The sequence below is a fragment of the Mobula birostris genome, chromosome 31 (genome assembly GCF_030028105.1).
Source record: "Mobula birostris isolate sMobBir1 chromosome 31, sMobBir1.hap1, whole genome shotgun sequence".
NCBI lineage: Eukaryota > Metazoa > Chordata > Chondrichthyes > Myliobatiformes > Myliobatidae > Mobula > Mobula birostris.
This window is the reverse complement of record NC_092400.1, coordinates 8,446,093-8,463,281: the sequence shown is the minus strand read 5'-3', so window position 1 is coordinate 8,463,281 and position 17,189 is coordinate 8,446,093. Positions and strand designations below refer to the sequence as shown.

Sequence of the window (17,189 nt, the reverse complement as noted above, 5' to 3'; positions counted from 1 at the left end):
CTATAGGAAGAGGTACAGTCGACGTTTCAGGCTGAGACCCTTCGTCAGGACTCAAAGTTAAAGTTTGTCCCGAGCCTTTGTGGCCCATCAGGCTGATGCTTATGCCGGTTTCTGTGGCATGAAGCAACTGAGAGTACGAGACTTCCCCATGGATAGGATGCCAGTCTATCGCGAGGTTAACCCCCAGCATTTTGCCAGTACCCATTTTCAGCTGGGTGGACTGGAGCATTGTGTGGTTAAGTGCCTTGCTCAAAGACACAACACGCCTTGGCCTGCTGCGTTCACCAGCATTTTTTGTGTGTGTCCATTGTGTTAATTATGGAGTTAATGTCAAATAGCTTGTCAACCTAATTTGTAAGAACTATTGGGAATGTATTTTAGGGACAAGAGATTCTGCAGTTGCTGGAAATCCAGAGCAACATATACAAGATGATGGAGGAACTCAGCAGATCAGGCATCATCTGTGGAGGTGAATGGACAGTTGATATTTCGGGCTGATCCCCCATCTGTCTTGCCCAAGACATTGACTGTCTATTTTCCTCCACAGATGCCACCTGCCTTTGTGCATGTTGCACTGGGAATGTATTTTTCAAAGATTCTCAAGGAGGCCTGTCAAGCTAGTTACAAAGGTTCTTGTTTAGTATCCTTTGTCATTCCATATATAACCATATAACAATTACAGCACGGAAACAATTGTGGAAGGAAGATAAACGAGGATGTTCCTATATGAAATACTAAGTTCGAATATACTGTTTTGCAGGTTTTCTGTCTTTGGTCTCGGCTCTCGAGTTTATCCCCATTTCTGTGCTTTTGCTCGAGCTGTCGACACCTTACTTGAGGAACTTGGAGGAGAGCGAATTATGAGGATGGGTGAGGGAGATGAGCTCTGTGGACAAGAGGAGTCATTCAGGACATGGGCTAAGAGAGTCTTCAAGGTTATTATCATTACCACATAACTAATTATATTTTAAAACTAAATCTGTGGTTGCAACACCTCGTTCACTGAACCTAATTTTGAATGAGATGAATAATATTAATTCAGTTGAAATATCAGATTTCAAAGTAAATGAAAATGTGGGGAAAATGTACAATTCCCAGCTAAATTGAAATGATTTCCTTTACAGCATCAGCCAAAATTAAATGTATCTATCGAACATAGAACAATATATCACAAATACAGCCCCTTTGGACCAAAATTTCAAACTAATTAAACTGTTAATTATATGCCTAACTAAGCTAATCCCTTCTGCCAACACAATGTCCCTATCGCTCCATTTTCTGCACATTCTCGTGCCTACCTTAAATACCTCAGCCATATTTGCCTCACTACAACCCCTGCTAAGACATTCCAGGCATCCATTTTCAATGCAAAAAAAAATAGCCCTGATTATCTCCTTTGATCTTACTCCCTCTCACCTTAAATGCATGATCTCTGTTAAAAGATAACGGCTGTCTGCTCTATCTATGCCTCTCATAGTCTTATAAACTTCTATTGAGTCTTCCTCAGCACCCACCACTCCAGAGAAAACAATCCAAATTTGTCCATCCTCTGCTTGTAATACGTTCTCTGTAATCCAGGCAGCATCCTCTTCAAAGCCTCTATATCCTTCCTATACTGAGGTGATCACTTCTGATGAATGGTCATTGACCTGAAGTATTTAACCCTGTTTCTGCTTCCACAGATGCTGAAGGACTCCCAAGTATTTCTATACTTTACTATTTTTATTTCACATCTCCAACATCTGCAGTAATTTGCCATTGGACCAAAACTGTGTCTCTTTCGTGTTTAATTCAGATGTTTCTGTTAAAATATCACCAGTATGTGGCACACACACACAAAGTTCTGGAGAAACTCAGCAAGTCAGGCAGCATCTATGGAGGGGAATGAACAGTCATTGTTTCAGGCTGAGACACTTCATCAGGGCTGGAAAGAAAGAAAGAAGCCAGATTAAGAAGGTGGGTGGAGGGGAAGAAGTACAAGCTCGAAGGGGGAATGGTAGAAGTAAAAACCGGCAGGTAATAGGTGAAACTAGGTGAAGGGGAAGATGGGTGGGTGGGGAAGGGGATGATGAAGTGAGAAGCTGGGAGGAGATAGGTGGAAGAGGTAAAGGGCTGAAGAAGGAATTTGATAGGGGAGATCAGTAGACCATGGAAGAAAGGAACTAGGGGGAACATCAGAGGGAGATGAGAAATCGATGTTCATGCCATCAAGTTGGAGGTGACACAGATGGAATATGAGGTCCAAAATAAAAAGTGGGATTTCCCAGTGGCCACCCATTTCAATTCAACTTGCCAATCCCATTCTGACATGTGGCCTCCTTTACTGCCATGATGAGGTCACGCTCATGTTGGAGGAGAAACGCCTCATTTTCTCCATTCTGGTTCCCTTCTCTACTCTTTTCCTCACCTGCTGATCATCTCCTCCAATGTTCCTCCCAGTTCCTTTCTTCCATGGCCTACTGGAATTTCTCCCTACCTTTCTTTTTCCATTCCCTGTTTTGGTTCCCTTCCGTCCCCTTTTCCCACCCGCCCATCACCTCCCTCTGGTGCCCCTCCTCCTTCCTTTTCTTCTATGACACTGTCCTCTCCTTTCAGATTCTTTCTTCTTCAGCCCTTTACCTGTTCTCCCTATCACCTCCCTGCCTCTTGTACATCTCCCCCCTCTACCCCCCCACCTACCTTCCCCCTCACCTGGTTTCACCTATCACCTGTCAGCTTGTACTCCTTCCCCTCCCCCACCTCTTTTATTCTGGATTCTTCCCCCACATCCTTCCTTTCCAGTCCTGATGAAAGATCTTGCCCTGAAACATCAACTGTTTATTCCCCTCCATAGATGCCCTCCACAGCATTCTGCGGGCATTGCACAGGAGTTCCAGCACCTGCAGAATCTCTCGTGTTTGCCAACGCATTAAGAGAACCTTAGGAGTCTATGGAAGAGCATTGGGATAAGTTGGTGGAGCAGATAAAAGCAACAAGAACACAGGAAGCTAGTGTGAATTATAAGACTGAAAGCTGTAAATGCTGGGACACTCAGCAGGTCAGGCTGCACATGTGGAGAGGGAAACACAGTGAAAATAAGGAAATGCCCCTCAGTAGAACAGAAAAATATGGAAAATGAGCATGTTTTAAGTTGCAGGGAGGAAGAGGTTGGTCTTGAAGCCACCAGGAGAGGATAGCGCATCTTGTGTAAAAACTGTCCAGTCCTGAAATAAACAATAAGGACTAGTTACACAAAATAATTGAATTATTTATCCCATCCCGCAAGTTGCTGAAAGCCTGAACAAAAGATTCAGTGAATGAAGGCATGGTGTGTAAGCATGTGGTTGATTGGGGGATATTTTCATGATTACCTAAATCTCTTCAGTAGTTCCAGTTTTAGCCATAATAACACCTGGGAGTGGAAGAGTGCTAGGTGCTGATCACAGTGAAAAGGAGAAAAAATACACTTCACAGTCACGTCCTTGTGAAGTTCTGATGAGGAAGTGACATTTGTATGCAGTTACGATAGTTGACGTTACTAGAGTCTCAGATTCTTACCTATATCTTCTTAAGGCTTTCATTGTTCTAACCAATTCCAATCCTGTTGTCCTTCACAATCATATATGGATGTTTTCACTTTCACTTCCTGCACATTTGTTTGTTGTCTTCTGGTAACACTTAATTGCTCATTCTCCCTCTAGACCGTGCACTAAAGTTGTTAAGTTTATTTCTGTTTAATTTGTTGTGTAAGTTTTAGATAATTTATGTTAAGTTTATGTGTTTTATGTTTATTGTGCTGATGCTGCAGAAAGCTCATTTTCATGGCATTTATAGCCGTCAGTAAACTTGAACTCTTAACAACTCACAAACCAAGGTTTGTTAGTCATGAATCCACTCTTTTATCCAAGTATATTTTTCTTTGAACCCTTCAAATTCCCACCATTGCACAATTAGCTCAACTTAAAAGCCATTTCATTCCTGAATTATCAAATTATCAGACTGTTCCTCCTTCATAGTCATAGTCATATTTTATTGATCCCAGGGGAAATTGGTTTTCGTTACAGTTGCACCATAAATAATAAATAGTAATAGAACCATAAATAGTTAAATAGTAATGTGTAAATTATGCCAGTAAATTATGAAATAAGTCCAGGACCAGCCTATTGGCTCAGGGTGTCTGACCCTCCAAGGGAGGAGTTGTAAAGTTTGATGGCCACAGGCAGGAATGACTTCCTATGACGCTCTGTGTTGCATCTCGGTGGAATGAGTCTCTGGCTGAATGTACTCCTGTACCCAACTAGTACATTATGTAGTGGATGGGAGACATTGTCCAAGATGGCATGCAACTTGGACAGCATCCTCTTTTCAGACACCACTGTGAGAGAGTCCAGTTCCATCTCCACAACATCACTGGCCTTACGGATGAGTTTGTTGATTCTGTTGGTGTCTGCTACCCTCAGCCTGCTGACCCAGCACACAACAGCAAACATGATCGCACTGGCCACCACAGACTCGTAGAACATCCTCAGCATCGTCCGGCAGATGTTAAAGGACCTCAGTCTCCTCAGGAAATAGAGATGGCTCTGACCCTTCAGCCTCAGTGTTTCTTAACCAGTCCAGTTTATTGTCAATTTGTATCCCCAGGTATTTGTAATCCTCCACCATGTCCACACTGACCCCCTGGATGGAAACAGGGGTCACCTGCACCTTAGCTCTCCTCAGGTCTACCACCAGCTCCTTAGTTTTTTCACATTAAGCTGCAGATAATTCTGCTCACACCATGTGACAAAGTTTCCTGCCGTAGCCCTGTACTCAGCCTCATCTCCCTTGCTGATGCATCCAACTATGGCAGAGTCATCCGAAAACTTCTGAAGGTGACAAGACTCTGTGCAGTAGTTGAAGAGTAGTTGACTCTGTGCAGTCAAATGATGAGATCCCAATGCGTCGCCTTTCATTTACTTTGAATAGCTCATCATGCGACGAACACGTTGAAACTGACCAGATGTCAATCACGCAACCTTCTTTCACTGTGTGTCTTTGTTCCGTAGTTCTCAGTATCTCTCCCTGGCCAGCAGGGTGGTCCTCCTAAAGCCTGTCAGCGTATTTGTTATTTTGTCTGTGGCTAAAAGAAATGAGGTAGCAACAATACTGTGGCTGCAGTTTTGAGCACTATCCAGCGGTGCTCTCAAGTTATGCCCGCGCTATCGTTGCTTGACTGACTAAAGAAAAATGTTATACTTTTAATTGTGCGAAGTGCCTCAGACTGCTTCCCAGGAACAAAATTAAGCAGAAACTGGATGTGTGGGTATGTCTATGAAGGTTCTCAGTCATCCAGGTCATTGTATATCAAGCAGTAGTAAGTCAAGGTAACTGGACTCGTGGTGTTGTCTAGAAGACGTTCTGCCAATCATCTGAGAGGCTTCTTCAGTTCTGATCCATGGTGGGTTGTTCTCCCGCTTATAAACTCTGTGAGTCGTTTAAAGATATATCAATTACACAAGGGTTGATAAGAGTCATAGAGGTAATGAGATGGTCATTAGTCTTACCTTTGCATGAAAGGAGGTGTGAAGTGTTGTGGAGATACTAAGTAGTTGATAGGTGTTGTCGTATCCCACCTCCTCTGTTCAGGGATGGGTTTTCCAGTTTGGCAATGGTGCCTTCTTTAACCCCTCTTGTGGGGGGTAACATAACAAGAGATTAGGGCATCTGACCAAGAGGTAGATTACGGCTCTGATGAGCATCTTAAAGGAAGACAGAGAGAAGAGGGTTGGAAAGCAAAAAGCAACTGTATCCTCCCAAAAAAATACAATTTCCTTGAGATTCTGTGAACTAACTCATTGTGCAGATGAATGCACATACAAAATTATAACTATACTGTTTCCAGGCAGCGTGTGATGTATTCTGCGTGGGGGATGACGTCAATATTGAAAAAGCCAATGACTCCTTAATCAGTAATGATCGCAGCTGGAAGAGGGCAAAGTTTCGTCTGACTTACCAAGTCACCGCACCTGATCTCACACAAGGTATATGTTAGTGAAATTAATTTGCACACTTTTAAGCATTCTTTTGATTGTCGTTACTAATCTTTTGATCTTTCTCCCCCTTCCGGCAAAGCTCTCTATAGCATTCACAAAAAGAAAGTTTCGGCTGCAAGACTGTTATCCCGACGCAACTTGCAAAATCCTAAATCCAGGTACTGCACTTTTGCTTCATTGGTGTGACTTCAGAAGGGAAAAAAAAATAATTACATGGCATCCAGTCCTTCAAATTAAAGCATTAGGTAATTGCTGCCTTGCTATTCTCACTGAGTAAGGGATTATATTGCTTTTATGAACTGGAAGCTAGAGCTTGTATTAATGTAGATCTTTTAAATCCTCAGTATTCCTTAAATAAAGACACAGCCGGGGAAGTACATTGGTTACAGGGAAGTCACTGTTTCAGTAGACAGAATTTACACTTAAGTTTTTCATTCATGTTTCCAGAATCATCTGTGATTTAATGAGTAGATAATTTAATGCAGTGATGTTAATGGGTGAAATTGGACTGGGTATCTCCGAGTACTTACTCCTGGAATACTGTTGTAACACCATTCCCAGCTACCCAAGAGAGAATTCAGTTTATGATTCCATCTTATTTTCCCAAACACTGTAGCTATGCAGCATGCACAACTTTCTGTTTGCTAACTTAGATCAAGAGCTTAAGGCCCAGAAGTGGAACAGGAATCCACAGTGTTGTGGGATGAGAGTGCAATTTCATGACCGAGAGGCACCAGTTGTCCAAGATAAAGAGGTCTATTTCCCTGCAGAGTTGACTAGGTTTGTATGTCGTGGGAAATGTGCTGTGCAGTGTTCCAGTGCTAACCATGCCATCCTGTGCTCAGTCACTACTGGGAATTCTTCCCACCTTTCACTGTATCCTCAGAAATAATGGTGGCTGTTTCGCAGAACTTACAGGGGTATAAATACTCAGAGAATAAGCAACGTCATACACTGCCTACAGAATGTACTGTCCAGCATATGATGGGCGGATCACAGCAATGTTCTGAAGGAAGGTGTAGCTTGCTCTACGCTCAGAGGTTTGTGTGTCCTAGCCTGGGTATCTTTTCCCTCCTGTGTAGGAGAAGGTACACCATGCTCCACACCAGCCTGCCTACTCCCATCTGCCCACCCACCAACTTCCCTTAATAAACCAACTTTCAAAACCATCCCCCCTTTCATAAGGCTTTTCTGGGATAAATATCCATGGGCCAAGTCCCCCTCCAGCACCTGAACCAAATGTCCATCCTCTAGAAAAGCATCAACTGCAAGCAAACCAATCCCTCGGTCAGCCACTCAGCCAGTCCTGCACTCCACCGTTAGAGTCATGGAGCTGGCAGAAAAGGACCCTGCGGCCCTCCATATCTATACCAACCTATACTAGTTACACTTGCCCACATTAGAGTTGTACCTCTTGTGCCTAATCTATTTAAGAACCTGTCTAACTGCCTCTTAAATATGCTAACTCTATCTGATTCCATCACCTTGTCTGGCAGCATTTTCAAGATATCAAACACTCTGGTATAAAAACCTATCCCTCAGATCTCCTTTAAAACTCCTTCCTCTCACTTCAAACCTATCCCCTCTTGGTCTTGATACCCCTAGGTTTTGAAGAGTGAGATTAAGCAGCAAAGACTGAAGCAGTGTCTTCATTACTTCAAATAAAATAGATTAATTTACAAGAGGCTGAAGTGACCTTCCTTGGTTTAGAATGATGCTGAAATATTCATCACATGAATTCATGGAAAGAAACTTATCACAACATGGATAACCTCCAGGAAAGGACAAATGGACAAGTAGTATTATAGTATTGAGCAAAGTTGTAATGAGGAAGTTGTGCATCCTGTCGAGGTACAATCTTTTGGAAAAGATGATAAAGAGCAAACAGGAATATAAGTTTAGTGTTTTTTTTTTCAAATCCGGATGTTTGAATCTTTACTCTGTCTTTCTGTTTAGCCGTTCCACAATACTACTACAGATACACACAGACAAGCTGGCAGAATTAAACTACCAGCCTGGTGACCATCTTGGAGTTTTTCCTGGCAACCATGAGGATCTGGTCAACGCCTTGATTGACCGATTAGAAGATGCACCTCCTGCAAATCAGGTCATAAAGGTTGAGTTTTTGGAGGAGAAAACTACAGCTTTAGGTACTTCTGAAACATGCGTCAGGGATTTAATGGAAAATTCCTACTTGTCTGGACGTAAACTTTGTGAAGATATCAGAAAAAATTACATGAACTTGTAAGAGCAATTGGACTTAAAAGATTATTTTGGGCAACATTAGGGTATGCATCTCTTCATCACTCCTGATAGAGTATTGGAGCCATCCAGCACAGAAACAGACCCTTTAGCCTAACGAATCTGAGCTGACCATTAACCACCCTTTTATAATAATTTTATATTAATTCCATTTTACTCTTTTCACATTCCCAGCACTCAGCTACATACTCAGTTGTACCACAAGTTCCACCACTCAGCTACATACTCAGGGCAATTTACAATGACCAGCTAACTTTCCAAAGCCACATGAGATTAGGATGTGGGAGCACCCAGGAGAATCCCAGATGGACACAGGGAGAATGTGCAAACTACTCACAGCCAGCACTGGAAGTCAGGACTGAACCCAGGTCATTAAAACAGAGAAGCACTAGCTAATCTAGTTATGCCAATTGTGCCATCCTATACTTTTAATAACTTCTGCTATGTAGGTTACATTTTGCTAGCGTTAGAGAGCTCCTGTGGTCCGAAGGGTGGGGAGAAGGGAAACAGGAGACCTACTCATGGTGCCACTTCAAGTGTGGCAGGATATTCCTTCCAGTACTCTCTGCCATGCATGAGAACCCCCGTGTCATTCAGCAGTACAGCAGGCAATTTCAGGATCTCACAAGATATATCAAAGCGAGTACTAGACCAAAAGAATTCCAGCTCTCCCATTCCAACCCCTAAGTTCAGGTACATGCTCTGGGGAGCAGAGTTCTGTTAAGTACATTTGGAGATTCTCCTGGTAGGAACCAAAGTAGGTCCTCCTGCAGATATTCTTGAAGAAACGGGAGATGAGCCTAATGCTGCTGTGTATGCCCGTATTGTAGTGGCGTAAGCACTGAAGTACAGGGACTACGGCCAAGGACATTTCTGTGTCTGCCACTTAAAATGCCTCCATTTAAACTTAGATAAGATCTCACTGGCCTGAAATATTGCTCAGTACCCAAGTGAGTACAAGCTGTTTTTCAAATGCAAGATTCAAGCTCGCTTATTGTCATTCTTCAGTGCACAAGTATAAAAGGTAACGAAATGATTGATCCTCTGGATCCAATGCAGCATAAAATAATACAGTAAGCATAAAGAGCACAAAGTAAAACACAAAAAACACAATAAAAGCAATCCTACAAGACACAATGCAAAGTAACTGTTATATACACAGACTGGTTGTATGTACATAAAGTGATGCTAGGTGATGGGTGGTGGGAATTGGGGGGGGGGGCGGAGATGCTGATTAGCTCAATGGCTTGGGGGAGGTAACTGTTTTTGAGTCTTGTGGTCCTGGTGTGATTGCCAAGTAACCTCTGACCTGATGGGAATGGGACAAATTGTCCATAAGCAGGGTGGGTGCGATCCTTCATGATATTGCTGGACTTTTTTTTTCCCGGCACTTTTCTGTATCTACGTCATTGATGGCGGGTAGTCTGGTGCTGGTGATGCACTTGACCTGTTTTAATTACCTGATAGAGAGCCCCCCTGTCCGCCACAGTGCAGTTCCATGTCACACAGTGATGCAGCACATTAAGATGCTCTCCACTACGCAGCTGTAGAAGGTCATGAGTACGTTAAATCACTTTCTCCGATACATGTTGAGATCTTGGAGCAGATCTAGATGGGCTGTAATGAAGTTGGGGTGAGAGTTACTCTTTTCAGACCTCTGGAGGGAGGGCGAACGTTTCGTTGATTGGCGGTCTTTGCTTATCCCAGTGGTGCAAGGGCGCTGAAGCTGCAGAATTTTGGAACATAATTACTTGCTCATCCACTAGTCTGTGAGGCCTCGGGCCAGCTGTTCTGCAGCAACAGTTGAAAAAGGTATTGGGTTTACAAGTGCAGCTACGCTCCTCCTTTTTGTCACCAGCCATGGGCTCGATCCTTCCAGGAATTCTGAACTGATTCCCTTTACATATGAAGCTGAGAATAGAAAATCATCCACTTCTGTATCCTGGATCCATAGTGAGGGTGGAAAATTCACATTTGCGGCTTGTGAAACAGAAGGAAAAAATCTTTTGTCCACACAGGTGTTATTAGTAACTGGTGTGATGATACGCGCATTCCACCTTCCACCATCTTCGAGGTCTTTAAGTATTATCTGGATATCACAACTCCCCCAACCCCGCTCCTCCTGCAGCAGTTTGCTCTCCTGGCAAAAGATGACCAGCAGAAGAAACGGCTTGAAGTTCTCAGTAAAGTAAGTCCTTTCGATTTTATAATTTGAATTCATTAACATTGATTTTGTAAAATGCTGGTTGGTGTATCTGTTGCGTCGCATAAAGCCAGCTCCTACCAGTCAAAATACATCTAGTGGTAACTCCCAGCAATGACCAATAGACCATCGGTCTTCCTGTAAGCACTATGAAATTTGCACCGGCAGGAAAACCTGCATATTGTGCACAACTTTTAAGCAATTAAAATCCATTTATCTTTTGAAAGATACATGCATAACTTGCCAGTGAATGATGTTCAAAATTGGCCACGGGATTTCTCTTTACCTTCATCTGAGTAATCTAGATCAATCCAACTGTACTAATCCTAATTGCTGTGCTGGATTAGAAGAATTTGATTACATTCTCATTTCTTTACCCTTGAAATTAATTAATTAAGAATCAGCATGTAACAGGCCTGTCTGGCCCCTCGATTTAATCCCAGCCTAATCACGGGACAATTTACAATGATCAGTTAACCTACCAACCAGTATATCTTTGGACCTTGGGAGATAACTGGAGCAGCAAGAAGAAACCATGCAGTTTCAGGGAGAACATATGATCTCCTTACTGGCAGCACTGGTAGTTGAAGCCAGGCCGCTTGTACTGTAAACTGTTGTGTTAACCAGTATGCTACCGTGCTAATCCTCACCTAATAAAATCAGACTTTGGTACTGCCATGGTGCTGACTAGCAATCAGCATAGTCCAAAGACATAAATGCAATGTGTCTACTATTACTCCCGTTTACAAACTGTTTTGCAATTTTTTTGTCTCACAACTCCAGCAAATTTAGTTTTTTGATCATTTTCCGTACAGTGATGACTTTAGATCTCATCTTAGACTGTTCAATAATCTTAATTTGAAGCCCTCTCCACCTGCAGAGAAGGTTTGATAAGGGACATGTCTTCCATTGACAGGGCTTGCAGGATTATGAGGAGTGGAAGTGGTACAATAACCCAACCATAGTGGAGGTGCTGGAGGAGTTTTCTTCAGTGCAAGTCCCAGCCACGTTGCTACTTACCCAACTTCCCCTGCTACAGCCTCGATATTACTCGATCAGCTCATCCCCTGACATGTATCCAGATGAGATCCACCTCACCGTGGCCGTGGTTTCATATCGCACAAGAGGTACTTTCATCAAAAGCGGGAGAGGCGTATTCATCAATGCCACAATGCTGTGCTTTGCAAGTTCAGGAGGTGTATGAATGTTATGTCCGAAAAATGGGGTAAACTGTGGCAATTGGGTGCAAAGTTATACCGCAGCTTTATAAGGCATTGGTCAGACCGCTCTTGGAGTATCGTGAGTGGCTTTAGTCCCCTTATCTGAAAAAGAATGTGCTGGCTTTGGAGAAGGTCCAGAAGAGAATGATCCTGGGAATGAAAGGGTTAAAGTACAAGGAGGGTTTGGTGACTCTGGGCCACTACTCACTGGAGTTTAGAAGAATGAAGGGAGATCTCAATGAAACCTATTGACGATTGAAAGGTCTAGATAGAGTGGGAGTGGAGACGCAGTGGGAGAGCCCAGGACCAGAGAGCACAGCCTCAGATCAGAAGGGCATCCAGAGGATGAGGAAATTATTTAGCCAGATGGTGAAACTGTGAAATTCATTGCCACAGGTGGCTGTGGAGGCCAAGTCATTGCGTGCACCTAAAACAGAGGTTGATGGATTTCCGATTCATGAAGGTAATCAAGGCTACAGGGAGAAGGCAGGAGAAGAGGGTTGGGAGGGATAATAAATCAGCCAAGATGGAATGGTTGTTGGGCTAAATGGCCTAATTTTGCTCCTACATCTTCTGGTCTTGGTTGCTGTGGGGATGGTCCAGGTTCACATGATTCCCAGCGTGGATTATGAATGAGCATGAAAGACAGCTTCAAAAGCAGCCAATTTGATAGAGATTAGAGCAGAACACTAAAGACAGGAAAGATTAAAACCATTGAGTTGTAATCTATAGCTCACGATATTCCTTGTGTACTGGAATCTACTGTTAATCGAAACAGTAAGTGAAAAAGTGATTTGTGTATGGAAAGGCACCACCTAAATTTAGGTTTTTATACAATGTTTCCTGTTGGGTTATTTGCTACCAAACCTCAAAATGTTACATCTCTTTCCCAAGATGTTACATGTTGCGATTTGGCAAAAAGGCAAAACTTGCTGCATTCGACATTCCGCTGGCATTTAGCATTCCCTAATCTGGGCAGTGATTGTTGATTTAGTAATGAAAATGCTGCAGAGTAGGGTGGAGAGTGGATGAAAGCTGAGGGTACAGAATAATCTGCTTTGGTGTGCTTGGTGGCTACCAGCCAGACTGCCACACGGCAGTTTCATACACCGAGGAAGATACTACTATCCTTTGCCTGTCTTTCTGTGTCTTTTCCATCTTCAACCTTTGTTCAATTCTTCTGCCCTTGTTGTGGGATTCAGCTAATCGTTTCTGAATTTCACATCTACGTTGGACAAATGCAGGTCTCCCTGCAGTGCTCTCACATTTTCCTTCCTCGAACAGCATTTCTGCAAACACTCACTTAATCCACTCCACCCAGTACCCAACATATTTAACGTTTTCTGGTCCATAATGTATGAACATGCATGCTTCTAGAAGTCAGGGACAGGGGACTTTCACACCACCATTCACACACACAATCAGTCAAGACACACACATGCATGTTGACACGAATACACATTTCAGAATTCCTTTTGTTTTAACTACCATACTCCTGTGGGATCTGACCTGATCCAGGGCACTCCCCTTTTTCTTTTCTGCTCTTAATCACAAAATAATCTGCAGATGCTGTGATCAAAGCAACACTTCCAGTACACTGGATGAACTCATCATTTCTAACTGATGCTGCCTGACCTACTGAGTTCATCCAGCGTACTGAAAATGTTGCTCTTTCCTGCTCTTGGCGGGATCTGACCCAGTCCAGGGAAACCAATTTTCTCTTTTAACATACTTTTGCAGGATCAGTTCCGGTCCAGGGCAACTTCTTCTTCCTGTGGCTCCCGTGGGATTTGACTCTGTCTGGGGCAACTTCTTCTTCTTGTACTCCCATGGGGGCATGTGGCCAAGTGGTTAAGGCTTTGGACTAGCGACCTGAAGGTCGTGAGTTTGAGCCCCAGCCGAGAGAACGTGTTGTGTCCCTGAGCAAGTCACTTAATCACAGATTGCTCTGCGACAACACTGGTGCCAAGCTGTATGGGTCCTAATGCCCTTCCCTTGGACAACATTGGTGTCGTGGAGAGGGGAGACTTGCAGGATGGGCAACTGCTGGTCTTCCGTACAACCTTAACCAGGCCTGCGCCCTGGTGAGTGAAGACTTTCCAGGCGCAGATCCATGGTCTTGCAAGACTAACGGATGCCTTTATTTACTCCCATGGGATCCAACCCGGTTCAGGACAGCCTTTTTTTTTAAAGCTGCAGCTTCTCTATGTCAGCAACTGTGGTGTTGGCATAGATTGACTACTCCACACAGGAGGTAATTTGTGTTCCAGTTGCAGAATCAGTCCTTTGCTTAGATATGAGCAGCCTAGGATTTAGAAATGATCAGCTACCAGGGCTGAATTACTTTCTCCTATATGGCAAAGTCAAGGGTTAACCATCTCGGTGGAACCCCCCCCCCAAGTAATTTTCATTGCTAATTAACTGGACTCGGAACACTCACACTCATTCTTCGATGATATTTCATTTTAGTTGTGCACAAGGAGAACAGCATGGCCCCTGTCACCTCGCTGTTCTGAAGTCTGAACAGAGGAATGCCATGTTTATACAGAACTGACCAGATATTGACAAATTGGTAAACTATGTATGCTTGAATTCCTGACTTGCAAGATCAATCTAAAAGTCAATGGAAACTACAATCTAATAACCAATGATTTTTGAAGTTAGTAAAGTAATTGTCTTTTAGTTGGCGTGAGTTTCTTGAATCTTTCCGTTACCTTCTTACCTAATCTCAGAGAGCCAAAATGGCTCCTGTCTCCTGCTGTATAGAAGAGAAACTCCGCTCTTCAAAAAACCTTTCTTGCCTGGGCTGTCTACACTCTATATGCAGTCTTTCTTTGCCTGGACATTATGTTAACCTTTGCCATACCGCAACTTTCACACCTGCAGGGAAGCCAGTCAGTGTTTCTAAGTGGTGTCAGGATGCAATAGATCAAGACTGTCATAGAGGTGAGGTAGATCAGAGGGGGACAGAAAATATTTCTGTGCTTGTACTTGTCCTGTGCGAACTCCTGCCACCCCGATCCCCCTCTCCTACCGAGAGCAAAGGGCCCTGTTTTATTAGGCACCAGGACATTCCATCTTTAATTATCCACAAAATTAACTTAAGACTAGAACTGAATTAAGATATGATGTACCCCAGAATGTAATTACAATCATATTACTAAATAAACAGAAATATCTACTGTACCGCAAAGTGCCTTGTAGCTTACAAACAACTTATACACATTTACACATTCCCTTTACTAAAGAAATGGAATATCCACCGTGTATGGCAGAAAGACACCATAAAACCAACCCAAGCACATCAGCTCAGTTTAGGATCCATTATGAGAATTCACCACTCTCTGGCTGAAGAAATTTCTCATCAAACACAGATTTAAAGGGAGATGAGCAACACAAACAAAATGCTGGAGGAACCCAGCAGGTCAGGTCTACAGAAAAGAGTAAACAGCAACGTTTTGGCCGAGACTCTTCTTCAGGACCGAGAAGGAAGGGGGAAGATGCCAGAGTAAAAAAGGTGGGGGGAGGGGAATGAGGCCAGCTGGAAGGTGATAGGTGAAGCCAAGTGGGTGGGAAAGGTCAAGGGCCAGAGAAGAAAGAATCTGATAGGGTAGGAGAGTGGACAATAGGAGAAAGAGGAGGAGGAGGGGACCCAAGGCAGGTGAGAAGGAGCAAAAGGTCAGGGTGGGGAATAGAGGAAGGAGGGGATTTTTTTGTTCAGCAGAAGGAGAAATCAGTATTCATGACATCAGGTTGGAAGGTACCCAGAGGAATGTAAGGCGTTGCTCCTTCACCCTGAGGGTGGCCTCATCGTGGGTCAAGAGGGGGACATGGATCAACACATCGGAGTGGGAAAGAGAATCAGAATTAATAAGTTCGGCCACTGGGAAGTCCCGCCTATGGCAAATGGTGCAGAGGTGCTCGAGGAAGCAGTCTCCTGGTCTACAAGGGGTCTCACCAGTGTAGAGGAAGCTGTATCAGGAGCAGCGGACACAGCAGACGACCCCGGCAGGAGTCGTCCCTTTATTCTGAGAGTGTGCCCTTAGATCCTAGACCCTCCTGCAAGTGGGAAGTTAGTGGTGCAGTTTAATCTGCATTCAGCTTCAGGTGGCTGCTTGCCATTTTTATTTCAAGTTTTCGTGGGCCTGTGAATAGGGGCAACACATGCTGATGGTGATATTACATATGCAAATTATGTAAGAGAAATGATGGGCGCACTCGGGTGAGAAGCACCAGAAGCGCCAAAAGGTAAGACTTGCGGGAGATGAGTGCACGTGCATTGAGGAACAAGTATAACAGACATAATGCACCATTTGTTTACAAAAGCAGGTGCAACGTGTGCTTCAATTTCTTGGCAAGTGCATTCCTGACAAGGAGCTGTTGTCTTTATTTCCACAGATGGTGAAGGAACATTACACCATGGGGTCTGCTCCTCCTGGCTGAACCGGATAGACCAGGATGAAGTGGTGCCATGCTTTGTCAGAGGGTAATTAGATTTCCGAGAAAGAGAGAGAAAAAATTTGACATCTCTGAAGTGTTGAGTGATAGGGCCAATTCTGGTACGAACTTTGAAAAGACTTTCCAGGAAAGTGGATCAGCCCTTCTTCTGTTTGTGTGTGCATATAATGCACAGTCTGTTTCTTCACCCAAATTCTCCCTGGTTACTGGACCCAGTCATGGGGCCAGACTGTCTGAAGCATAGTGAGTTATGGGGAGTAACTGTGAGTACCTGTGGGCTTTTCGTAATGGGCGGGTGGGGGGGGGGGGTTGTGTTGGGAAGCTGCCCATTTGCCCTGCCCCTCATTGATCCAGCTGTACCTCCTACAGTGTCTGAGTCGGATCACCCAGCCTTCGCTACACGTGAGCAGTTAGCACACTCAGACTGAAGGGAGACTTCTGTCTCAGTGCAGGCCTGGGGATAGAATGGTGGGGGGAGGAATGGGCAGGCAATGGCCTGCCTTACTGAAATCCACCTGTGAACCTCCATTGTCCTCGTAAAAAGCAGCCTGATGCACTGATACATTTAATGGCGTAAAGTATGCCCTTCCCATGAGTGGAGGGCTTGAAATTAGTGCTGCTGATTATAGTAATGGCTTTGACCTTATGTCATTATTTGTTCTCTGAGTGACTTTTGCAACAGCTCCCATGAACTTGAGAAATTAATAATTGCAGTTGAAAGGGTTTTTTTTTAACTTTCTCACACAGTAGTAAAGATATCAATTCATTAAGAAGATGCTTTAATGTGCTGGATGGAAGGATGACTGGATGAACTTTTGGTATGAAATGCCATTAAACCATACAGGATTACATTTAGTTTTATAGTCAGATTGTCCAAGATCTCACTGTTTGCCACTTTTAATCACATAAAAAGGTGATCACGAAATAGACTTTCAAAGAGCCAAGGCTTACAATTTACACACTTTTGTAGGAACCTCTCAGTTCCCCATCCTCTCTACCATGGACTCTTTGTTGTGCTAAAGGACTTGAAAC

The 17,189-nt window shown here is 43.7% G+C and overlaps 1 protein-coding gene across 1 annotated transcript in view; it reads left to right on the top strand.

Annotated features, from left to right (window-relative positions):
* The window catches only part of nos1 (nitric oxide synthase 1 (neuronal)), a 69,759-nt gene that overhangs the window by 44,074 nt on the left and 8,496 nt on the right, over positions 1 to 17,189 (top strand). The window contains 7 exon segments of the mRNA XM_072247531.1: positions 761 to 935; positions 5,864 to 6,012; positions 6,104 to 6,172; positions 7,971 to 8,164; positions 10,295 to 10,464; positions 11,396 to 11,606; positions 16,098 to 16,185. Of these exon segments, the coding sequence (XP_072103632.1) occupies positions 761 to 935; positions 5,864 to 6,012; positions 6,104 to 6,172; positions 7,971 to 8,164; positions 10,295 to 10,464; positions 11,396 to 11,606; positions 16,098 to 16,185 (1,056 nt within the window).